Consider the following 25,314-nt stretch of genomic DNA (forward strand, 5'->3'; position numbering starts at 1 on the left):
CTCCACCTCCACGTCCTCCTCCTCTTCAGTTTTTCCATCCACCCCATCTCCCATCCCCTGTCTGTTTATACTTGGCCTTCTTCCCCAGACCTCTGCCTCTCCCTTGTCCCCCGCCCCAAGGCAGAACCAGAACTAGCAGCTTCAAGACAGCAGCTGCCAGGACTCTTCCTGAGAGGGGCCTTCCGTTAACCTAGGGACCCAGCAGGCGTCACAGGGAGCGTCAGTTCCAAGTGGCAGGCCCATCCCCATGTTAGGATGAAGTCTGCCGGGTGGAGTCCCTTCTGAGGCCACCGGTGCCACGCACCCTGGCTGTCTACCTCAGATTCTCCTTCTCATGTGTCTCCTGCTGGGCCAGAGTAACAAAACCACAACCCAAATTACATTACGAGTCATTGTGTTTTATCTTAGAAATACACAAAGACTTGAGGTTTTAGCTTTGATTTTTCTAGACATCTCTAGTAAGTGGAGTTGCTGCTCCAGGAGACACTGTTTTGTGAGAAGGACCCTAACTTGGAATAGCACCTAGCCTGGCAGCATTTCTGAGCAGGTTTTGACTTCCTCGCTCACAGGCTCCTGTGGGCTGTGTAGCCTGCTCAGAACCTTCATGCTGTACCTGGGCGGGCGCCTTGCTGCCCTGGCTGAGGCAGCTAGACCGCTGGCGCGTCGGTGCCCCCTAGCGGCCAGTGCATTAGCCATCCATGCGGCCGTTTTTGCTGCTCAGACGAGCCCTTGGATGGGAACTGAAGCTCCCCCTGGAGCCGCCTTTCCTCCAGCAGGCGCCTTAGAACAACCCCTTGGCCACTTTTGAGGTGGTTCATAACCAGTTCTCCTGCTAGCTGCCTGCTTATTGAGCACTTTTAATTTGTGGGTAGAAGGAAAAGGAGGTACCCAGGGGTCCCCAAGGGCATCCTGCTCCCGCCTTTGGGGGCTGGGTGGGAGCACCCAAAGGGGCTGCAGGCTTGCGCCAGCCGGGCTTCCCCTAAGGGCCGGCTGCCTGTTGTGGGCAGCGCTGGGTGGCCGCAACCCTCCACCTGGAGTGCGGGCTCCGCTGCTGACCACGCTTGTTCTGCTTAGGACTGGGCGAAGCCAGGCCCCTATGACCAGCCGCTGGCGAACACCCTGCAGCGCCGCAAGGAGAAGCGGGAGCCCGACACCAGTGGGGGTGGACCTGGCACCGGGGGAGGCCCGGTGGGGGGTGAGGAGGCGCAGAGACCACGCAGTATGACCGTGTCGGCTGCCACCAGGGTAAGCACTCCTCTCCCCAGCAGGTGTGTGTGTGGGGGGGTCACTGAGTCCCGGCCGGCAGCTGGGACCGGTGGGGCACGTACAAGTCCGAGGGAGTCTGGAGTTGGGATTTTGATCTGGCTGCAGCCACGGGGCCTGAGCAGGAAGCAGCCCAGGTGCGGAGGGGCAGGGGCTGGCAGGGGTCTGGGGACATCACATGGTCTCACACCCCGGTGGTTGCCTCTCCTCTCTACCTGCAGTCTGGGGAGGAGATGGAGGCTTGTGAGGAGCTGGCCCTGGCCCTGTCCCGGGGCCTCCAGCTGGACACGCAGAGGAGCAGCCGCGACTCGCTGCAGTGCTCCAGCGGCTACAGCACACAGACCACCACGCCGTGCTGCTCCGAGGACACCATCCCCTCCCAAGGTGGGCAGCCGTGCGAGGGCCAAGCTGTGTCCCCTGACTGCACTGTAAGCCCTGCCAGCAGATGGGCTCGGCTGGCAGCTGCACTCGGTGCACTGCACCTGGAATCCCAGCTCCCGGGGACGCGGCAGCCAGGGGGTCCCAGCCTCAGAGGCATGGCGGCTGAACCCAGACCCTGCCTCTAAGAAAAGGTTCGGGCTGGGAACGTAGCTCAGCGCTCCCTGGGCTCAAGCCCCAGTATGAATAAAAAAAGGAAAACTGTGTGAGGGAGATAGATAGGGGAGAGGGAGGGAGGGAACGTTTAGAGAGCTGGGCTGCAGGAGTCGGAGCTGCCACAGAAGTCGCCTTTTCAGGCCTGGTGGCCCACACCTGCCATCCTAGCTAGTCAGGAAGCTAAGGCAGGAGGAGTACAAATTCAAGGCCAGCCTGGGCAAGGCTTTAGTGACATAAAAGTAAACAGTGTGGAGATGCAGCTCACTTGTAGAGTTCCTCTTAGCTCTGGTCCCATTGGCACGAAAAGAACAGCAAGAACTGGTCTGGGCCTTAGCGTCTTTCCCACTGCAGTGAGCACGTGTGCTCCTCTCGTGTGCCTCTTGTCCTCTCGGCTTTGGAAAGCAGAGCTTCTGCCATGGCTGTGTCTGATCAAACCCTCCCCTCAGTTTCAGATTATGATTACTTCTCCGTAAGTGGTGACCAGGAAGCAGAGCAGCAGGAGTTTGATAAATCCTCTACCATCCCAAGGAACAGTGACATCAGCCAGTCCTACCGACGAATGTTCCAAGCCAAGCGCCCAGCCTCGACGGCCGGCCTCCCCACCACCCTCGGACCTGCTATGGTCACCCCGGGGGTCGCAACCATCCGGCGGACCCCTTCTACCAAGCCTTCTGTCCGCCGGGGGACCATAGGAGGCGGTCCCATCCCCATCAAGACCCCAGTGATTCCTGTCAAGACACCAACAGTCCCAGACCTCCCTGGGGTGCTGCCAGCCCCTCCAGATGGGCCAGAGGAGCGGGGTGAACACAGCCCCGAGTCACCGTCCGTGGGCGAGGGCCCGCAGGGCGTCATGACCATTCCCTCCTCCATGTGGAGTGGCCAGGCTGCAGTCAACCCTCCACTCCCAGGCCCAAAGCCAAGTATCCCTGAGGAGCACAGACAGGCAATTCCAGAAAGTGAGGCTGAAGACCAAGAAAGGGATCCCCCAAGTGCCAGCGTCTCCCCAGGCCAGCTGCCAGAGAATGACCCTGCAGACCTGAGCCCGAGGGATACCCCGCAGGGAGAAGACATGCTGAATGCCATCCGCAGGGGTGTGAAGCTGAAGAAAACCATGACAAACGACCGCTCTGCCCCTCGCTTCTCTTAGGCTCCCAGTGGAGGATGGACTCTAATTAATAAAACCTAATTTGTCTTGATCCATTCCAGTCTATAATCAAAAAATTTTGTAGGCAATTCAGAATTCAGCTCTTTTGAAAATACTCAACATATTTAGATAAGAAAAGCAAAATATGTAACTGACATAATCTTGATCTTTTAATTTGTAAATATTGACACTTTTCTCCTGCACATTTTAATCTTAGTTTCCCTTTTGATTTTTCTGAAGGTGCCAAATTCCATTTAACTTTTTTATAAGTCTTTGTAAAATTTTAAATGCATAGGGGGGTGGGCTGGGGCAGGGGAACCACAGAGTAGTTAATTTCAGAAAAGGATTACTATACTTCGTTTTTTCTCATCCCAGCCCCTGCAAGCCTTTGTAGATGCTTTGTAGTAGTCTAGCTTAGAAGCAAATTCAAGTTATTTTAATGTACAAACAAAATGGGTAAGGGGTAAAATTCTCATTTAAATATACTATGTTCTGGATAAGAAAAGCAAGACTAACCACTGAACAATATTCAGAGAAGTACATCTGAAAAAGGTAGACTGCTGGGGGGAGGGCGTGGGAGGGCACTGTCAGCGTAGCCGATCCTGCTACCTTTAAGGTTGAATTTCTGTAGCCCTGTAGGTTGAGTTTCTAGTAGCTTCATGGTAAATGCATCCAAATAAGCCATACTGGATTGCAGTGTTTTGTTTCTGTAGGGTGTTTAAGGACTCCTTCCTCCCACAGTTCCTCGTGACTGCACACAGCACCCACCACAAGTCCCACGCATGCCACCGCCACCGCAGATAGAGGTAGAGCCCCCACGTTAGTTTGTCTACTGTGCTCACGTTCACTGAATCCAAATACATCTGAGAGGGTAAGACAGTTTTTTGAAAATGTGAAACACTAAAACACAATAGCAGGGAATTCTTAGATGTAGCAAATGCCTTTTACTTAACTGTGCCCAGCAGGCTGGGTACACTGAAAAGCCCACATATTTTGAAAAAAACTTGAGTGGATTTATCAAGGGTGACCAGCTTGGAGTCCAGCGACTTGCCAATGTGCTTACCAATCTGGGGGCTTGTTTTTCTTATCTTCCGTAAATAAATGGCAGTGAATTGGCTTCATAGGAGGATATGATGGTCACTGGGAATCCAGCCACTATACTGTCCCTTTTATTTTGCATTTTAGGCAGTGTTTTTTGGGATGGATTTGTCTTAAGTGGAAGTTGAATTTGTTCTAATGCCCGTCCCCTAAAGTCAACAGAGATTTGTAGCTTGAGAGGGGCCATGTTTGGACCCCTGGCTTAAGGAAGCAAGCAGGCCCCCCCAGCGGGCAGTGCCGACCGCGCCCCTGGAGGGTGCCTGGGTCCCGCCTGCTCTGCACATTTCTGTTGGCTCCAACCCTCATGACGTATCTTCTGCTTCCCCACCCACTGCACTGGATGTGAGTAACGTACCTGTACAGTCACTGTTCTGTATATTAACACTTAACACTGCTGTGATTGCTCAAGGACATTTTATGTTACGGCTTTCAAGCAAGGCATGATTATTAGAAACTACTTAAGCTTTTTCCTTTGAAAAACAAGCTCCTTTAACAGACTATAAGCAACAGTAGTGCCTGTGGTTTAGCCCACCAATCTTGATGACTACAAGTAGCTGATGCATTGTGCATATGATGCTTGAGATGGTTTTTGCAAAAGCAGAAATCGTAGCAAGGTGATTAACAATAGATAAAGTGGTATTTTAAACCTTCAAAATAAATGGATGTAACTGTACGCTGGTACAGCTTTTCACTTGTTTAGTTTTTAAACGTTAGTATAATCTGAATAAATATAAAATGTTGCCAAATTCAGCGTAGAGAATGTGACAAAACACCTTGGATAGTTCTGTGTTTTTGCATACTGTAAAAGCAGTGTCACAGGTAAAACAAATCCTTTCTAAAGGTAAACTGTGGTTTAGTTGCTAGTTTGTACTGAGAGTTGACCTCTCCCTGTGCAGTTTTTTGTTCTGAACTTGTATAAATAACAGTTGTGTAATGTGTCTCCCTTCTACATTGTAACAGTGCTTCAGCCTACATTATAAATAAAGAACCACTAGAAAAAAAAAAAAGCTGTGCATTTAAAGTCATATTAGTTTGAGGTCTTAGGCAGGAATCAAGGTGGACCGAGACTCAAATAGAGCTTGCTTAGAAAACGGACACACTCTCTATTATGAGGCCTAAGAACAAGTGTTCCCTAAATTAGGATTTTGAAAACAGTTCTAATGGGTTACCAAGTACTAACAGCAACCAGTTTTGGTTGTTTTCAAAATCAGTTCTTACAACAAAGACCCCACTTGTGTTATACTGAGTCTACAGAATTCTTTTACTGTGGAGGAAGCAAAGCTGGATAGCTGGCCCCAAAGGACACGAAGTGTCATTAGCCCATCTTTCCCATTCAGCTTCAACCCTGACAGAATGACGCTAGCTTCTTGCCTCTCCCAGGACCCAGGGAGGCTGAGGCACGACTGCAAGTTTGAGCCCAACGTGGGCAATTCAATGACTTAGTGAGACCCTATGTTAAAGAATTGGGGACCTAGCTCCGTGCAGGGGCCCTGGGTCAAATCTGCACCAGCACAGAAAGGGAATGATAAAACACTGCAACCTCATTCAACCCTTAGAAAACCAGAAGGGCACTGGAATCTTCAGGATTTCTCTCTTGAGTTTGTCTTTGTTCTGGTCATTACGGCCAATTGCACTCTCCACTTAATGGTGCAGTACATGTGTACCCTTTCGATAATGTGCTGTCAGTGTGAATTACCACACATTTGACAAGAAAACGACGACAGGACCGAGTCGCGCAGCACCACAGTGACGCTCAGAAGAACACCTCAGTCACAGCAGACCATGGTGACTTTATTAGGGCAAGTAGATTTCACTTGCAAGGAAGAACGTGAGGTGCCTGTGTCACTCTACATGGGCCGCTCCCGGGGTCTGGTCACAATATGCCACCACAGTGGGGGCAAATCACCTTCCTTTCTGGCAGGAGGCAGAGCTTCGGTCTTGGGACCATCAGGTGGAGTTTCCTCCTGCAGCTGCTTAACCTGGAAAGGGATGAGGGAGGCAAGAGTATCAAAGGCACGTTGCTGAACCGTCGGCTGCTGCTGTGTGGTCAGTCTTCTTCCTGTGGTGTGTCCCCTCACACACAACCCCAGCTGCACTACTGAGGCACGTACTGCATACAGCTGGACGGTTTGCACACTCCAGTTTCATCAGAAGAGCTTTTCTCTCTTGGGCATACTGAAGGTCAAACCCAAGGCCTGTGCACTGAGCTACACTATAGCCTCTAGCCCCTACCCTCACCAGGCCTCACTAAGCTGCCAAGGCTGGGGTCAAACTTTTGATCCTCCTGTCTCAACCTCTCAGTGCTGAAATTCCAGATCTGTGCCACCATGTTTGGCAAATTTTCCAACTCTAAAAGGAGCAAAGCTGCAAACAACTACCCTCCCTTTTCAAACAGTAACACAATTCCACTTGTTGCAGTCCCCAACCACAACCATCCCCCCAAAAAAAGTCATTTATTCTCGTGTTCCCATTAAGAAACCTCAGTTGCTAAGTTTAAGGCCCCTTCTCATCCCTGATAGAAGCATGGACAAAAAGCAACAAAATCACCTGAAAAATAGGCTCAGTCTGCCTGACGCTGCCCAACCAGTCCCAGTTCTAGCAATTTCCAGGGTCACCATCCTAACAGCAGGAGACCTGAGAGCCCAAGCCCTTGCATGCAGGTGGGATGGCTAACTGCTGAGGAGGTGGAAGGCTTCAGAGAGGAGAGCGGCAGCAGTCAACCACAGCCCAAGCCTGCTCACCACGAAAAAACACTGCCGGCTCCTAACTGTTGTGACACTTCTTACCACAACGTGCCCCTTGGCCGTAGTGACCTTCCTTCCACTTCACCATGGCCAAGGTTTTCCAACGATTACCATCCGTAACTTTAACCACAAAATCAGCAGAGCTTCTAAACTAAGAATTCCCACGCTCGTGACCCAACCAACTTCTGCCCTTGCTGGGTCCTAGGAGCCCCAAGAGACTACAACTTACAAATCTTCCCTTCCAAGCTGACTTCCTGTCTGTCTTCCTTTGTTCAGCTTGGATTCCATGGTGATAATCATTCTCTAGAACAACCTCAGTCTCAAATACTGTGCATAGTGGGCACCCTCACCATCCGCCTGTAACCCAAATGCAGACAGACAGCTCAGGAGGAGATGCTGGAGCAAACTCCCGGCCTCAGGTGGACCTTCACTGCCACCCAGCAGCCTATTGTCCCCCTGCAGGCACATGTGTTCCCGTCACGTACGCCACACCTCTCCACACCACACATACTGCAGCTTCCTGTGGCCCTCAGACACTGAAAACACGCCATCACACAGCGCCAAAACATCCGACCCAAGCATATGCATGCAGTGCATGTCTGTCTACAACCGAGGAAGTCCTGCTCCTGTCTTTTCTCTCTTCTCCCTCCTAAGATCTCATTCACTTCTATGGCTTTATAAATGACCAAAACATACAGTTCGATTTCTCGACCAACTCTCTCCTTGGAGGTTCAGACTCCCATCTAAATTGCCGCCTCTATCTCAGACAGACAGGGCTCCCAAGCCTCGCGCTTCCAAGATGAGAGGCCTGACTGTGCTTCTGATGTTTGCTTCTTGTCGCCATGCTGGAGTTACTAACACCTGGCAACCGTTCTCGAGCCCTTGCTTGCCCCCCCACCCATCAATCTATTTCTCAAGACACTTGGAGACATCTACTTCCTGTCTACTACATCCAGTCCCACTGTTGCTCACAATAACAATAACCTTCAGCCTTAAGTAGCGCAATAACACAACAGGACTACTTTTCCTCATGCCTTCTGTATTTTACAAAAGCAAGTATTTATCAATGTAATGCCAACCACCAGATCACGAAAAATGCTTAATGCTCTAGGGTGGAGAAGGTTAAGGAACAGTAGGCTACAGCAAGACGGTCAGCCAAAAGACTAAGGTAAGGAAAACAGAAACAAAACTAGAGAACATCCTAGCTGAAAAGACTAGGCAACACATTTAAACTTATGTTACATGGAACACACTTGGAAACGAAAGTGGATCTGAGCAGCCAGGGGCCAGGGTAAGTGTCACGGCTGCGCTGGGGCCTCAGTGCCTGGAAGCAAGCGCTGCGCGCGCCGCAGTGATCCCAAGGAGACGCACCTCTCGATCCCAGCTTTCCATCCGCAGTTTCTTCCACTGCTCTCTCTTGGCAAAGTAGTCAGGATACATGGCCTTCTCGGAGGGGTGCCAGTAGTCCAGGCACCATTCAGGAAACTGCCAGGAGAGGAAATCATGACGTCACTCTACAGGATACACAAATACGCCACCGACCTGGTGCTGCTCAGGACAGAAGACAAAACTCAAGTTGTATTTTCATAATCACTTTGACTACCAGGCTGTTTCTGACTATAGGAAATAACAGCAGAGGCTAAGCAGGGATCAAAAATAAAGAATGGTGAGAGCCCACGGCAACAAACAGCAGTATCAGCCAAGAGACCACCCCCTCCTTCCCCTACTCCACCTTCAAAACACATGGGGTGGCTGGGGGTTATCTGGAAGCGTCACTTAAGAATATCTCAGGAATAGTAAGTACCACTCTCAACAGGTTTGGGTTTTAGGACTCCAAATTAGGTATTTCCAAGTAGATTATCACCTGGCTTTAACAAAGAGTACACTGCAAAATCCAGGAGCTGAAATTAGAAAGGTTTTAATGACATCTGGGAGAAAAAAACCTGACACCTGAAAAAAAAAAACCTGACAACTTAGAAAAAACACGTCCTGGCCACTCTTCACCGGGCACAAGTGCGCAAGGCTGATGTTTGTGCGTGAGGAACAAAGGCCATCTTTTGTGTCCAGTTCTCACTGTACTCCTCACCTACCTTGTAGCACTCGTATCTCTCGTATGAGGTCCCCCCAGGTGAGTCGGGGAAGATATACGGCTGTGGGTGCTGGCACTGCCAGAATTCTTCTTCCGCCGCCCTCAGAAGCTGGGTGGCCTTCATCATATCCCTCTCATTCCTATGTTCTTCAAACCGGGCTCTCAACAAACAAGCAAAGTACCGGTACTTGTCCCTTAAACCAAAGGATTCTGGAGATTAGAAATGTCATCCACTGACGTGGGGAGTACAGCACAGCCTGACAGGAGCTGCACTCCTACGAACTGCCAAGAGGGGCCGTGCAGTCTCCTGGCACATGCGCACGCTGCTGTGGAGCAGCCGCACCATGACGACTGCTCCCTCTGCATCCCTCCAAATACCGGCAGCAAGAAGCACTGAATTAAATACAGCCTGGCCGTTTCCTCCCTCTCTCCTTCAACAAAGGAAATGATTAAACCAAAATAAGGGAGTTAATAAAAGAGAAAAGCTATAGGAGCATTCAACATTTATTTATTGGTAACTCACTGAATTTCCTATCTTGTGCCGGGCTTGTGCTGAACTCTGGTGAGAGAGAAAAAAAAAGGGAGGTGTTTCATGGTACAAAGTCTTGCTCAGGTTACAGAGATCTAGGGTGGACTCCTGATGGTCACTGTATATTCTCAGGCAAACCACAGGCAGTTTGAAGGAACTGTGGGCTGGCTTCACATAGGATGCTGGGTGGTACGTGCCTGTAATCTCAGCACTAAGGAGGCTGAGGCAGGACAATGGTGAGTTTAAGACCAGCATAAACTATGTGGTGAGAATCCTATCTCCAAAACAAAACAAAATCAATTTAATCAGCCAGCTATTAGAAAATTGTCCTAACAAACCTTATGAACTAAAAAAATGTCAATATCCCACAACAAAAATCCACATCAGTTAGGGTGCTGAGTAAAGTCTATACCAAAGGACAAGGACCTAAGGTAGGCCTCTGTAATGACAATATGGGAGAAAGATATTTGGACCACTTATGAGAATGTGCCTGAATTTCAGCTTTGGTACTATGAGCTCTGGGGCACACTATGTAATGGTTGTACCCTAGGGTTCCTCCCTGCATGTTAGTGGATATCTTAAGGTCTTTGTGAAGATTCCATGAATTGAAACACATAAAAATACTCTTCACAAAGTACATGGTGCATCCCAAGTGTGCAATAACGGAACAAATTATTACACGGTGTTCTGGTTTGTCTGGAGGTCCCCCAATGCTTCCTCGGTCCTTGCCTCAATTTCTTCCTTCACTTCCCTCCGCAGTACTGTGCTCCCTGGTTCCATCCTAGGATCTCTGAAGTCTGTATGGTCTTTCGACACCCTCATTCGATTCTGGGACCTGAACTGCCACCTATGTTCATTTGGCTCTAGAGCTGTAGTTCCAATTGCTAAGTTCTTTCCCATGTGTCTTAAGAACTTTCTCCACACTGGGATAAAATAGCGAGCACTTACAACTCAAGAGGACTGGTTTATTCTGACTCATGTTTCCAGCCCACAGTGGGCTGGCTCCACGGCATGCAGGCTGGGTGGAAGAGTCCGGCAGAGGACAGCTGTTCACCTCAAGGCAGGTGGGAAGCAGGGAACAAAGGGAGGAGCCAGGGGCGAGATGTGCCCTCCCAGGCCACGCCCCACTATAAATTTCACCCCAGGATCAATCACCTCCCTAAAGCCCCATCTATCAATGCCTGCTCAGCGTGCCCCAGGGCGGGGGCAGAGGCAGGCCGGGGGAGCAACCCCCCCCACCCCCCCCGTGCGCTTTCCTCTGAGCTATTTGGCGGGCCCTGCTCTGTTTACTTGTGCACCCCCCCCCACGCATCCCTGAGCTGCTGAGGCTCTAAAAGGATTAACTTTGATTTATTTGGCATCACAGAAGCTGAATGCATATTCTGTGACATGAATGACCAGGGAAAACTTGAGAAAACTAAAGATCTCATAACACTACCTGGCCGTCTTCCTGCACAGTGAAGACAATGGCTGATCTGAGCTGTCTGCAAGGCTTAAAGGCTGACGCAGGTTTTCATCAGTTAGAGGTTTATTCTCCAGGTGTGTTTGTTTGTTTGTTTTTACCTAGGGCTAGCTTTTGGAATTCTGACAGGCGAGCAAAGGTCTGACAGTCACACATCGTGGATTGTCTCCCATAATGCACTGCACTTGGACCACAAAAATTTTTAACACTATGTTCTAGGGCCAGTTTTGGATAAAGGGGGAAAGAATTATGTGGGTGGTGAAAAAGCGATTAGAAAGTAATGACAACTAGATGAAGCTAAAAAGAGAAAAGCTGATGGTAAGAGTAGGAAAATGATGATGTGTTCGAGTCAGACGCGTAAATTTTAACCCCTACTCGGCACTCAGTAGTTTACTGGGCTTGGACAAATTACTCCCAGCGCCTCAATCTGCTCATCTGTAAAACTGGGCTAAAATAATTCCCTAATTCGAGTTGATCTGCACAACCAATAAAATAATGTCACATACTCAGGTTAATTTTAGGTTCGCTAACATCGTGAAGAAAAAGTAGCTCAGCGCCCAGTTACAGTTGCAGGCGCTTCATGCAACCTTCATGCAACCCCGCGCGCTGGGTCCCGGGTCCACTTGCTGGAGGAAAAGCGGAGGCCCGCACCCCGCAGCACCTCTCCAAGCTCCGCAGCCAGGGGCTGCGCAGCCGGCACGGGAACCCGGCTCCACAGGCCGGCTCCGCGGAGCGGGGCTCGCCCTCGCAGTCCGTCCCCGAAGTCCTTGGGCGGCCCGCGCCCCGCGCCTCTCGGCCTCCGTACCCTCGGTCGCCCTCCCGAGCCCTGGGGCCCCGCTCCTACCTGTGCACACACCACGACTCGAGGTGGCGCAGTGCGCGCTTATACAGCCGCAGCACCTTCTGCTGGTGGGTCAGGTAGGCCGCCGGCGCGGAGAAAGCCATAGCCCCCCGCTCACCTTCAGCGGCCGCGGGGGCTGCCGGGAACCCGGAAGTCTGCGTCGGGGCGGGGCTAACACCGGAAGGGCGGGGCTAATACCGGAAGGGCGGGTCGACCGCGGCCACGTCCGCTTCCGCCAGGGAGGAGCCGGCGCTGCAGCCATGAGTCGCTACAAGTTCGTCGGTAAGAGGGTTATTGTCGGCCCTTGGGCCTTTCGCACTCGTAACAGGCGCCTCTCGCCACGGCCAGAAGGCCCCGGGCTGGTAGCCCTCCGACTGTTGGAGGGCTTAAAGAGCAGTCAGTGGAAGAGGGTGTAGGGCGGATGGTGGAGGAGCCGGTTCTTGATCTGGTGCTGCTGTCACGTGTCCTGTATTTGGGAGCATTTGGGAGCTGCACCGTGGTGCGCCGGTTTGTGTTGTATTCAGTTAAAAAAGGCATCTCGGGGTATAACTTCGTGTAGCGCTCTCGAGGCTTCGGGTGCGGTTGGCAGCACTGCAAAAAGAAAAGCGACTTCCAAAAGATTTGTCGCTGTATTCCTTTTGGTCTGTGCACCCCAGCTCAGCCTCGCCCTCTCCGTGGTTGAGGGGTGAGGGGACCCCCAGTCATCACTGTTACTCAGCGCTGATGACCTCGCCTCCGAGCACAGCGCCTACAGGGCTGGTGCCAGCGCTCCTGGCGTCGCCAGCTGCTGGATAAACGAGACGTCGCCGGGAGTAGAGAGAAAAACCACTTCTGTTACTTGGCAGCTGCAGCGCTCCCTCCAGCTGCAGGAAGAATAAATACAGCAGGGTTCCACGGGGCGTGAGCTTTCATCATTAGGCACTTAGGAAAAGCAAGAGTCTCAGGTTCACCCAGAATGGAGCGGAGCTTTACTGAAGGCTTCTCACGGGAGCGTTCACTACGTCGCGGAGTGCCAGCCTCTTGGGCTGTGACGTGCAGCAGTGTGTGAAGCTTGATCCTTGTCGTGGTGGGATTTCCAGCTACGTAAAGGTGGGATGCGGCAGTGATCACGTCTCTGTCTTCCAGGGTGATCCTGCTAGGTATTGTGTGGGTGTAGGGAGGATGGAAGTTGTTTCACATCTTGAACCAGTGTGATGGGAGAGCTGGGCACAGTACCTAGCAGCCGAGTGTTCTAGGCAAGTTCTGGCAAATGAATAAAGATGACTCCGGGTTTGAATGAATCCTGAACGTGAAATGCAAGCATGACTGGCAGGAGTAGTGAGCGAGCCACGTAGGTCCGTGTGAGGTTCGTAAAGGGCATCCAGGCAAAGACATCATCCAGGCTCTTGTAAATGTAGTCAAGCACTTGAGTGTGTAAAGTTCAAAACTTAACGTGAGTCTTATTTTAACCAGTGTGTTTTGCTAAAGACATTTTGTCACATTCTGTGGAACCACTTGTAATGCAGTTCTCAGACTGGAGAAATAAGCCCCTACGTGCAGTCACGGCAAATGGCGGGGGACACCGTGAGAGCCATAAAAGAGGTTTAGCCTTGCCGTGAGAGCCTGGTGTGACGGAGGGGCCTCAGGAGGCTGGAAGACATTTTCTAGGATGTGATGTCTCTGTGTCTCCATCTTAATCTGTGACCTGATTGGTAGCAGAGAAGAACAGTCGTGGAACATGCCACAAAGGCCACAGCAGAAAGGCATGTTTGTGGTACGGAGCTAATTCTCTGCCTGCGTCGTGGCTCTTTAAATGTGTTCTCCATACAGGCTCCAGAGTAGTCTATCAAAGATCAATTAAATATTTCTTTTGCTGCAGATTTTTTATTTACTCAAGATAGTTGAATTATTTTACCAGCATGTAAAGCCTTTTTACTGCTGTCTGATCCTGCCCGCATTTCCGGCTTCATTTGTCTTTGCCATATAAACACTTGGGTATCGTTTCTTTCCTCTGGCAAGGTGTTAAGAGGGCTAGTATGGGCCAGAATGTTTTCTTTGCCTCTTTTGTCCTTCTGGCTATCCTGTGCCACGTTATTTATAATTAAATGTCAGTCTGTGTGCTTTTCTCACTAAACTGTCAGACAGGTACTGGCATTTATTTGCCAGGGAATTAATACAGTGATTGTTCAATAGAAGTAGGAATGGGCAAAAGCATACGTGTGGCCTTAGTGTTGAGGTGGTAAGAAGACCGCTAAGTCAGAAGCAGGTGAAACAGAAAAGGAGGTAACTATTGGAAGAGCTAATCGGGGTGATTTTTTTTCTTTATGGTCTTCAGTTCCATTCTCCTGATATAATTATATTAAAAGTTTAAATTATAGCCTTTCCTAATTTAGACAAATATACACATGTGGATACAAACACCAGGGTTTCTTGTTTTCTTTTTAAAAACAAAAATGGAGTCATACAGCACTCTGTTATATAACTTGCTCTGATTTTTGTTTTTTTGGGGTTTTTTTTGCGGAACCGGGGATTGAACTCAGGCCCTTGCACTTGCCAGGGAAGTGCTTATTCTACTGAGCCATCTCCCGGCCCCTAAAGAGTTGGGATAAGGGCGCGAAGCGCTGACCTTGCGCTCTAGAGCCCGCCGCACAGACCGCTGCACTAGGTCGCCGACGTGTTTTGTTTTTTGAGACAGGGTCTGTCTATAGTTCCGGCTGGCCTTGAACCTAGGTTGGCCTCAAACTCATCTTCCTGCCTCATCCTCCAAGGGCTGGGATTACAGACCTGTGCCGTCACACCTGGCACTTGCTCTGATATTTAACCTTCTTTGTCATTTAAAACTCTGTGAACCGTGGCACTGATGTTTCAGCCTGTTAGGGAGCCATGAGAAGTACCATGTCAGTCCTGTGGAGAACTGGTCCATGAGCAAGTATTACATACAACAGTGTGTGCAAAATGAAACCGGTGTTACTGAATGCAGCCACACATTTTAGTTTAGAGCAGTTGACTCTGCCCGGGTTATAATGCTTCTCCATTTCCCTCTTATAATTCTATGACACACTGCTTCCCTTTATACTACTATATGGAGAGGAGAATGGGAATAAAACCATTTTCTGCAAAGTTTCTACTAAAAGTATATACCTGGGGTGCAAGCTTTTCACACACGGGCCTTTGAGAGACCTGAGGTGCAGGCTGTAGCATGAGGCCTACTTTTCCTTGCACCCTGCATGTGCTGTGGTGTGCCTCTGCGTCCAGCCTGTAGAGGGGCAGTACAGCCCCACTCTAATTCTTCGGTCCTGTGAGTAGCTACAGTCTCTAGGCTTTGCTTGTGTTCTGAACATGGAGCTGCAAAAGCCTTGCTCTTAGATCTCAGTAGGAGGAAATCTCTGCAGGAGGAAGTTAGACTCGGTCTCACACTTCATGGCCTGAAACATTTGAATGCTAGGGCATGATTATCTGTCCTAATTCCAGTATTCTGAAAAAAGTGTTCGTCTGCTCCCGGGAGTTCTGACCCAGTTACAAGTGTGCTGCAAAAATAACAAAAGACCTAAGTTAGTTCTGGGGACATAGCTCAGGGTAGAGCCCTTGCCTAGCGCAAGACTCGGGGTTCCATCTGAACACTCCTGGGATGGAGACGGGGCACAGGTTTTTGATATCTTTTCACAATAATTACTGTCGGAGCATAAAATTACAACAAATTCAGTTACTGCTCTTTTATTCACAGTTCATGAATGAGGGCACCCTCCATTCACAGAATGGACTTAGAACTCCCACTTGGGGGAAGCCAAGTACAGTGGGTTTTGTAAGAGGAAAAAGAAATTGGTTAACAGGTCACTTTTTTGGTAAGGGAAGACCTCTGTTAGTCTGACTCACAGAGAGATTGGAATCTTGTTTTTAAGTGAAGCTGATCTGTTTAGAGATCTGCATCTTTAAAGTTTCATATTCATTATGAAGCATTTAGCAGGAATGATTATTTTGGTTTGGTGTGGTTTGGGCCTAGTGTAGTAGCCTCTCATAATTTTTGTTTAATAGTACTTTTCCCAAAAAATCCTTTTTATTGTTACATGAATGACATTAAAAAGTTTAATATCCTGTAGGGGAAGAATAGGTTCACCCTCCCCTTAGTTCTTAGGTGGGTTCTTTGGTTGGGTCTAGAAATCAAATCAGTAAAAGGTTGATTAACAGGAGAAAAGCATACAACTTTTATTAAAATGTGCTTGTTCACAGGAATCCTCATAAGCAAGTAAAGTTCAGAGAAGTTACTGAAGCAAGATGCTTTTATACTTTTAGACAAATACCCATTTTAGAGCTGGGCTGGGTGATGCAGTCCTGTAATAATCCCAACATGGGGGAAGCAGAGGCAGGAGGATCATGGCAAGTTCAGAGCCAGCCTGGCTGCGTAGCGAGACTATACAGTACAGTACACGTGGGCCGGGGAGACGGCTCAGTGGAATAAGCGCTTCTCTGGCAAGTGCAAGGGCCTGAGTTCAATCCCTGGTTCCGCAAAAAAATAAACACAGTACACACAAGAAAAAGAATAGTACATTTATTAAGAAATGTCGGAAAAAGAACGAATCTTCGAATTAGCGTAGTAAGATTTAAGGATGTCACAGAGAGATGGGGGAGGATAAAGGGTAGCAGAAGGATAAGGGTTACTGCACAAGTCTGACTTCCTCAGGTTCACTCTAGCTGCGGTTACCAGTGTCTGATCATGACGACCGTTTTCCAACCTTGGTACACAGGCAGGTATAATTCCCCTGAAAAATCCTGACAGCTTACTGTACATAGGAAAACACAGACTAAATGGCCCTTTCTGAAATTACAGTTTCTCAATGATTTCAGCTGGAAAGAAGCAGTTGACAAGCTGGCGTGTTTTGAGGTGGCATATCCTCAACTCCTTCAAGTCTGTCAAGAGTTTTCCCCTTTTGGAAGGTCCCCGCACCATCCGCCACCCATCCCCACAAAGCAGTGCTGTGAATCCAGAGGGCCCTGCCTGGCACGCGGCACACCTGGCCTGTCTGCCTCTCCTGGCATCATCTCCATTCTCTTCCAAGAACCAGACTTAGTGGAAGGTGGCACCTGGTGATTAGCCTAAGGATGTCTTTAGATCAATTTATCCCCTGTTTCTTTCTTTCTCACAGGTAGAATTTGTATATATTCTATTGCCCAACTGGGTGTCATTTACAAACTCACTCTAAAAAAACACTTTTAGCTGCAGCTGTGATGTGCAGAATCTACTGTATTGACTCTGATTGTGTTACATAATACAAACACACAAACAGAAAAATATGGGCTGGGGAGATAGCTCAACAGCAGAAGTGCCTGCTTTGCAAGTGTAAGGTCCTGAGTTCGATCCCTGGACCGGGAAAAAAAAGAAAAAAAAAAAATAATATCTATGCAAGAAAAAAATGCAAAGTATAAAAACATCAGTCCATTTCTCTAGATCACACATCTAGCTCTGTAGGCGTGGCAAACAACATTTTGACCAGATTTTTAGCAGTCTGCTGCCCCAAGTCAACCTGAGCAGACTTTTACCTGTTAGGTGTCACAAGGAACTCCACATCTCTCCCTTTTTTTTTTTCTTTAAGCAGTGCTTAGTAAGTCACACTTAGTGTTGTTTTTAGCTTCCTTCGTTACTATTTTACAGACTATACAAAGGAGAAAAATAATAACATGGCAGCAGTGACTTAGTGAGTTCCCTAGTGAGTTCTTGTAATCCGGGTTTGGGGATCCAGTGGCTAAGATTGGATTTATTTATTTATTAGCAGATTAAAATTTGAAGATTTTTATTGGCTGAGCTCAGTGACTGTCAGCATAGACCCGTTTCAGAGTCTTTTTGTTTGTTTGTTTTGCAATTTTTTTTTATTGAGAAATAAATATGAATGAGACAGTTTCAAAGCTGATTAATAGGACAGTTTCGATAATCAATACACTGTACATTGTTATCTTCATAGTGGTTATCCATAGTACAAGAAGCAGACAGGATGTTCCGTCCAAACACTATTAGTACACCTCTTTCTTACTGAATTAAGCGAAAGTATCTGTATATCTATCCTATTTTGTATATATAAATACAAAATGATCTTCACTTTGTATCCCATTTATTTATTTATTTATTTAAAAAAAATTTTTTTTTTGTCCTGTCAGAGGTGGATAGTCTGTTGGCATCTAAATACTATAGGTGTTTGAATTCAACTAAACAATCCAACACTGTCTAGCAGTTTATAATATTAGTGGGTTATCCTCAGAAGTTATTGACTTGATCCTTTAACAGCTCATCGTATTAATAGGGCTTTACTTTATATACCTTGCTTTTATACTTTGCTGCTGAATGGTTAAGACCAAGATAAAGCAAGACCTATATAGCAAGAAATATAACTTTTGTTAAGATTGGATGTAGAGATCTGAAAGGATTCTGCCTGCTCCGCCTGCTCGTTGGTAGCCAGGAGAGTGTTGGGTTTGGTCACGGAGCCTCTGTACATCAAAAGTAGTGTTGTCTTCGGTGGAACCTTCCAAATGTTTTTGATCATTTCCCGAGTACGCTGGGTCTCATTCCAGAGATGTGTGGCACACACGTGCTTGCCTTCACAGGTAAGAGGATTTTCTATATTAAGAGCCACTAGGTGAACCCCAAGAAACTCCGGAGACAGCTTCACAAGCTGTGAGTGGGGAAGCAGTGTTTTGTCTATAGATGGTTGACTGTTAAGGGCTGCGTGACATTGCGAGTAGCATGGCTGACATAGTTAGCAGTCTGTACAGATTGGCTCAGAGAAGCAGTTGCAGTAGCAGCTGTGGCCAGAATGACAGTGGCAGCCACGAGAGCAGCAGCGAGCAGCGCAGCGGGCTGCTCAGGGTGGCGGAGAACAGAGAGGGCCTGAGTCAAGAGACCAAGACCCAGGACTCCTCCCAGGGATGGGTTAAGGTGACACGTAAGTAAGCGAATGGCTTTCAGCAGAGCGCTAGAGCTTGTAGGCGCCTGAGGCAGGCAGGCATAATATGTACAGCCGTGACTGGTAGCATCGTATAGAGTCCTGGGGGAAATGTTGAGTGGCCTGTGTAAAAGGACACAAGGACGGCCGGTGCACACTTTGATATAAGAAATAGTGTTATGATGAAAGGTAAGGATGGTTGGCTCCCATTCTTAGATAACTGTCCCTGCCATATCTGGTATGGGTAGAAGGAATGTCCTCTAGACACTGGGATGTGAAAAATTGAAATTGTACACCGAAAATATATGGCCGTAAACTTCATGAAGATAGACTGTTGGTCTCCAGCCAATGATGGTTTTGTTTCCCCGTTTAGTCTCATGGTTGTTGGGTCCTCTGTATAATTCCCAATTTCCTTCTTGATATTTAGGGTACAAGTCTGATGACATGACAGAGGTGCAAGATGAGTCTGCACACATCTGTAGTAGTAGTATCATGTTTGTATCTTTCCAAAAATAAAAATTCAAGGGCATTAGGACCTGGACGCAGGTGGAGCTGTACTACACTCTCAGGGCTCAGCACCCATGTAGGTAGGGACTTGTATGGCCAGTGACTTATGGTGGCCCCGTTGTATTACATGGAGTCAGAAGAAGGTGCAGGAGGAGGTTCTGTGCCTCCTCTCCAGGCAATTTCATTGTTAAATACAGGCAAAATGGAGTCAGATCCAGTCACTGGTTCCCACGGAGGGGTCTTATGTGAAAGCCCAGTGGGGAGCTGCTTGTCCCATTGGAATGCATTCCAGTATTTCTGCACAAGCTGACCACACAGCAAGTGTGGCCGGGAAGAGGGTTGGGGAGGGTGTCTTCTGCGCATTGAAGGGCTTTGTCTGCTCCCGAGTTGTTCTTTTTAGGCTCCCCTGGTCATCCTGGGAGCCTGAGTTGTTCAGGACAGCAGGAAGTGAGGAAAGTCTTTTTTCTCTTCCAAGTAGAGGCCCAGATTCTGAGGAATTGGGTTCTTGTTCCTGAAGGCCATAGTAAGGCTTCACCATCCAGACTGGCAGCCAGATTGGTCCTTTCTGTGACAAGACATGAGCAAACCCTCATCTTCCTGTTGAATAGAGAAAGAGCCCTCCAAAAGCCCTGAGTTAATGTCTTTCCATAAGCTAGCGGATGCTCAGTGTGTGTGGTTTAGAAACCCAAGGTCATGCTGCACGGGTGTGCCCTAGATCATTAAGATTGAAAACACTAAGAGTAATTGCAGCTTTGCGTAGTCTTATGTATGGTGTTGCTGTTGTAGCCCATCATCCCCTCTCCCCCGTTTCCTAAGTACATGATTTAAAGAAAAATAAAGCCTTTACCCTAAAGAAAGGAACAGAGGAATGCTTTTGGTATGAAAGTACCTGAAAATCCTAAATAAACCCTGAACATTTGATTTCTTTTGAATCCTTTGCATTCCTCTGCAGAGAAAAGAGATGTCCCCCAGAAGTGGCCCTGGCAAGTAGCCAGGCAGGAGCAGGCAAGGGGCGTTAGCAGCTTCTTTCTGCTCCGCTTTATAGTCTACCCAAGGTGCTGGATTAGAGTGGAGCGAAACCAATCAGTGGACTGATTTAGTCGTCACACACTCAGTCCCAGAGTCACACCTGTTAGATCCAGCCACCTCTGAGAAAGCCCCACCCGTGATTGCATGGGGACTTCTAGACACGAGCCATAACAAAGGGTGATATTTTTGTGACCTCCATGACTCAAAAAAGTTTACTGTTTTATCATGTGAGTTAATTGTCTGGTAAGTCCCATGGGTGAATAAGGAGTAGGGAGGGGAAACAATTGCATACTAAACTGAGAGTCTCTGGTCTGATTGATGCTGTTGAGTTGCGTGTTCTACTACTTGTAACTTTTTGTTTCTTGAGTAACAGCGTGAGGAAAGGGATCACCTCCAAGGATATTGAGAAGGTGTGTTGATTGATGAGTAGGAATTCCCAACCTTGGAAGAGAGTCAATTAATATCGCCTAGCATTTTTTGAAAAAAATTTTTTTTCTGTATTACATATCATTTATATATACATCAAAATATATATTATAGATTGGATGACTACACTGATCACAGGAAGGTTGTGCAAGTCTCCATTTCCATTACTCTTTTGGTGTGACCAAAATAGGGGCATTTCAGGGACTCTTAGGAAGGTTTGTATGTGCCTGTTGTAACCTACTCCTGTACTAAGAGGTGGCTTGGTGCTAACACTCTCCTTCAGTGCCGCTGCTCATCCTAGACCAGCCACTGCATGCGCCAGGTGAGGGCAGGGGCAGAAGCAGCAATGGCGCTTATGGAAAGGGTGTGTTACCTGATGAAAAATCCCACTGCTGTGGTAGGTCTGCGCCCCAGAGATTTCTAGGTGTGTTCACAATATATAGTTGGATTAGTGCTGGCTTTCCATCTGGGCAGTCACTGTAAGCGGAATACTGCGCTGGAGCCTAAAGGCCTGGACTCCTAAGCCTACCAGCCTACAGTTTCTTGGCAAGGCCGAGTTTAGGGCCATTGTCCTTTTGCAATAATAGTAACATCTACTCCTGTGTCCGGCACTTTTAGGAAGGTTTTATTTTTTATCTGAACAGTGAAAGGGTTGAGAGGTTGTGATGGGCTGGGCCTGCTAGACCCCTGATCTCCCCTCTACTTTTCTTTAGACTGAGGAACTCAGTATGGCAAGAGGTTGATCAACTTTTGTTCCAGAAGTAAAAAAATTAGAGATTCCCTTTCCCTGTAGTAACACCATAATTTCTTCTTGATCATCTCCAGCACCCAGAATCACCTCTACCGTACCTGGAGCATTTGGTCCAGATTTTCCCAAAACTGTTCTATGGTCCCAGCTGGAAGAGGCTTGTAGACTCCTGGGAGGACCTTTTGAGGGGCCTGTCCTTCTAACAACTTAATTTTTATTCTGATGAGCAAGTCTGTCCAGCACTTCCTGCAAACATCATCAGCTACCACCCTCATTATTTGTGGGACATGGAGGAGGACCTGTTGGGAAGAGGGTTGTCATCCCTACCATACTTAGGTATTCATTAGCCCAGTGATTTACTTCTTTACAGCAAGAATAAAGGTCTGGAGCCTAAGAAGTGTTAATTGGCCCTTTGGGTAAAGGTCCCCCTCTTTCTGTCTGCAATCCTTTTTAAAGTGATGAGATATGGGCTGGCCAAATAGCTCAGCAGATTAAAAACCCGGGGGTCAGGGGATCCTGGGGCCTGCCATGCCGGCCCCACCCCTAGGGCACACTGAGACAATAATGGAGACTGGGTGTGGTGGCACATGCCTGTAATCCCAGCTCTTGGGAGGCTGTAAACAGGCGGATCACTATGAGTCCGATCTAGTAGTGAGACCCTGAGCAATCTGTAGACCCTTCCCTAAAATTAAAAAAAAAAAAGTGATGAAGTGTTCCAAATTGAAAGCAAGTAGTGTTTTCCCTTTATTAGGAGGCCCAGTAACGGCACCAGTAATCCCGGCTTTATGTATCTCTGTGCTCACCAGTTGGTTTGCCGTTAGGAGATCCTCCACAGCCTGAACTCCAGCACAAATTGATTTCCTGTTAGTATTTTCGCGGGCAGGTTGAAGCAAAGTATCCCAAGCCTGTCGATGGCGAACCTGCCTCCCAGGTGCCTGTTACAGTTAGTCAGCAGTTGTACAGAGGGCTCCCTTGGGCTCTGTTGGAGCTCCACAATGACCCTACTGGCCTGCCAGAGGCAGGAAGGATGGCTACCAGGCCAGAGGGGCAGAGAGAGTGCATTGTTCAAAGCCTGTTGTGAAAAAGGGGCTGGGGATTTGGCTCAAAGGTAGAACACTTGCCTAGCAAGTTGGAAGCCCTGGGTTCAGTCCTCGGCACCAAAAACAAAAAATAAACCTCCCCCAAAGCCTGTTGTGGAAAAGGAAGCTGGGACTGAGCCTGTTCTTCACAGTGTTCATCAAATTCAGTTCTCCGTAGCAAACACTGAGGCTCTTTTAAGCAGGTCCTTGCTAATGGGGTCATGTGATGCTGACTGCCTAAAACAATCAGCTATTTAGTAAAAAAGGGACTAGTTGGCCCATTTTCTGATACTTTCTGATTTCCTTATAGACTTAAAATTGTAGGGAGGTATGTATACTGTTCCCATTTGATACTGGCACCAGGAAAGCTGTAATTTCTCCCCTAAGACCCCCTACCTTAGGCAGTCTCCAAGTGCAGACTGGGCTTTAGGGGCAGCAACAGTGGTGAAGTCAGAGAAGGTGGCTCTTACTCAAGGTCATTTGGGCTACCCATGGAGGGGCTAAGGTCTTAATAGCTGACTGATTAGCCTCCTTAATTTCATTTTCCTAATTAACCAGGGCCAGGATAGCCCAAGCAAGAGGCCTTGTTGTCATGTTGGCCCCTGGTACCATTTTACCTTGTCCTTGAGCCCTCCTGAGAGATTCCCCTTCTCTAGCCCATATTTTAAAATCTAGACTACCGTGTGATGGGCTTTCTGCCCAAGCAAAAAACCAGCCGTCATCATGGAGTTAATCCAACATGGCCGATGCCCAAGAACAACAGTACCTGGCCCTCTTCCCCTTTCTTCTCCCCTACAGAAGGGACCTTATGGGAGAACTTCCTCTTTTTACACAAGTTAGTATTCCCCCAGTCAGCTCCCTACAGCTCACCTTAGTAGCCTCAGTCGCCTCCCAAAATGTCACTCAACCCTCCCTCCAGCTCTGGCCTAAACCAGTAAAGCCTGAGTTTTCCTTTGTCTCAGGTCAGAGCGTTTCCTTGCTTTCCCAGCAGCCCTCCCATGCTGAGCAATAAAGGCCTCTGTTTCTCTCCTGTCTTTGATTTGTGCCAAAAATCTTATGTCAAGATTGGGAAGCCATGGGTTATGGTCAGTCCTGAGCTCTGGAAATGTAATAAGCTGCGCTTTGAAACGAAGTGTGGGCTGCTGTGGACTACCTTCAACAGCTGGTGCAAAACCTTGATCTAACACTTTTACTCTGTCATTAAAGACTGTCTCATTGTTACCCTGACCAAAAAAAGCTCCAAAGGTTTAGCCATTCACAGGCCCACAAATGTCCTGATTTTTTTTTTTTTCCGGAACCAGGGATTGAACTCAGGCCCTTGTGCTTGCCAGGGAAGCACTTATTCCACTGAGCCATCTCCCCAGCCCCTGCTCCAAAGGTTTAGAAAGCCTACTTGGTCTGTTTACCAAGTGCTCCTTCCTGTTTCACATCCCTTTGGCTTTATTGCTCACCATCACCACAGCTCAGAATTCCTGTTCAGGGATCCTTGTCCAATTTGGGCCCGCAAACTCTTAACAGAGAGGGAATGAAAACTCAGGAGGCAGTATCTTTATGGAGGGTCAAGGGACTGCACCAAAATGAAGTCCTGAACAGAAACTTCCAGATTTATTGAGGAACAGCAAAGGCGTAGGAGGGTTCTGCTGAGGGCAAATGTTTGTTTCAGGTTAGCAAGGCATAGTGAACACTTGGCTGAGTTATTAACCTTTATCTGATTGTCCCCTAGGGAGCATCCTTGTTTTCCCATAAGGCCCATCCCTGTTCAAGTTGGCAAAGCATCCTGTCTTCAAGATGTTCTGGTGCCTCAGACTTAGCAGTCTTCCTCAGCCACCCCCTCGTCAACCTGAACAGACACTGACCCATTGGGTGTCCCACAGAAGTCCATGGGGTGAGAGGGGGCCATGGTGAAGGAGAGAGCACAAGTCAGTGATGGTTGTACTTTGTATCTCACACTCCTCAGACTGATGTCAGTCTAGGCTCCCTATCGAACACCCAAGAATTGAAGATGCTCTCTCTGGTTGCTTCCCGGTACAGGGCTTTGGGACATGCTCTGCGCATGTGGCCTGGAACTGTGCGCAACAGGTCACACTTGCACTTGCAACAAGCTGGCCGTACCATGATCTCCTGCCTCAGTACAGCAGTGCATTTTGAATAACTTTAAATAAATAATATTTTGACTGGCTCTGTTTTTGTTATTCCATTAGAGGTGTATGTATGTGTATGTTTGTTTGAGACGGCTCTCAATGTGAAGTCCAGGCTGACCTTGAGGTGACTGTTTAGTGCCCAGGATGGCCTTAACTCAAGTACTTGTCCTTTAGCCTCCTGAGTGCTGGGGTTACAGGCATGTGCCACTGGAAACAGGTGACTCACACTTGGCTCTTTGATAATGTGGTCTTGGCTTAGGAATATTAAGGTGCTGAACAGTATAGCACATGTTGATGAGAATTCCATTTGGCGTTGGCCTGTTACAGTTTTCGTACTGTTCTCAGTAATAATAATAATAATAATAATAATAATAATAATAATAATAATAGCAGCAGCAGCACATTGCAGGACTTCTCATCTGCAAAATGTTTTCATGTTCATCTTTAGATTTGAGCTACATTCCTTGCTAGGAGAAATTCCTGCCCATCTTGTAAGTAAACCGAGGCTTGGTATGGGCCCTTAATTTGCCTGAGACCATTCAGCTAGAAATTGGCAATGCTGGGAATTCCGACCCCAAATACACTCTTTCCCTAACTGTGTGATTGCGGTTCTTCCCTTTCTTTGCATGTCTTGGCACTTGCTCACAACTTGACTGCTTTTTAATCTGTTTGAATTTTTCCTTGGCCCCTGTGTACTGACCTTTCAGTTAAT

General features: G+C 48.0%; 3 protein-coding genes across 13 annotated transcripts in view; 2 read left to right on the forward strand and 1 right to left on the reverse strand.

The window, feature by feature from the left end:
* Window positions 1–3,742, forward strand: part of Mtss1 (MTSS1, I-BAR domain containing) — a 147,952-nt gene extending 144,210 nt beyond the window's left edge. For all 11 annotated transcript variants that reach the window (XM_004634423.3, XM_004634424.3, XM_023718773.1 and 8 more), the window contains 3 exons: window positions 1,075–1,245; window positions 1,485–1,647; window positions 2,304–3,742. In XM_004634423.3, coding sequence (XP_004634480.1) covers window positions 1,075–1,245; window positions 1,485–1,647; window positions 2,304–3,004 — 1,035 coding nt within the window. In that variant the 3' untranslated portion in view covers window positions 3,005–3,742. The remainder of the gene's footprint in view (window positions 1–1,074; window positions 1,246–1,484; window positions 1,648–2,303) is intronic.
* A 2,122-nt stretch (window positions 3,743–5,864) lies between these two features.
* Ndufb9 (NADH:ubiquinone oxidoreductase subunit B9) lies at window positions 5,865–11,925 on the reverse strand. The gene is made up of 4 exons (XM_004634427.2): window positions 11,768–11,925; window positions 8,934–9,126; window positions 8,215–8,328; window positions 5,865–6,078 (listed from the first exon to the last, which is right to left on the reverse strand). The coding sequence occupies exons 1-4, from the start codon at window positions 11,866–11,868 to the stop codon at window positions 5,947–5,949; spliced, it is 540 nt and encodes a 179-aa protein (XP_004634484.1). The 5' UTR covers window positions 11,869–11,925; the 3' UTR covers window positions 5,865–5,946.
* A 78-nt stretch (window positions 11,926–12,003) lies between these two features.
* Window positions 12,004–25,314, forward strand: part of Tatdn1 (TatD DNase domain containing 1) — a 50,516-nt gene continuing 37,205 nt past the window's right edge. The window contains exon 1 of the mRNA XM_004634428.2: window positions 12,004–12,046. Within this exon, the coding sequence (XP_004634485.1) occupies window positions 12,025–12,046 (22 nt within the window). The 5' untranslated portion in view covers window positions 12,004–12,024. The remainder of the gene's footprint in view (window positions 12,047–25,314) is intronic.

Source organism: Octodon degus, unplaced genomic scaffold (genome assembly GCF_000260255.1).
Source record: "Octodon degus isolate 3935 unplaced genomic scaffold, OctDeg1.0 scaffold00062, whole genome shotgun sequence".
Lineage (NCBI taxonomy): Eukaryota > Metazoa > Chordata > Mammalia > Rodentia > Octodontidae > Octodon > Octodon degus.

What these genes read in the sequence shown, in the direction of transcription:
- Ndufb9 (XM_004634427.2), bottom strand. Translation starts at nt 11,868, where the DNA reads ATGGCTTTCTCCGCGCCGGCGGCCTACCTGACCCACCAGCAGAAGGTG. An exon ending in AGAGATACGAGTGCTACAAG is followed by an intron (nt 8,329 to 8,933) that starts GTAGGTGAGGAG and finishes CTCTCCTGGCAG; the next exon opens with TTTCCTGAATGGTGCCTGGA. An exon ending in TGGAAAGCTGGGATCGAGAG is followed by an intron (nt 6,079 to 8,214) that starts GTGCGTCTCCTT and finishes ATCCCTTTCCAG; the next exon opens with GTTAAGCAGCTGCAGGAGGA.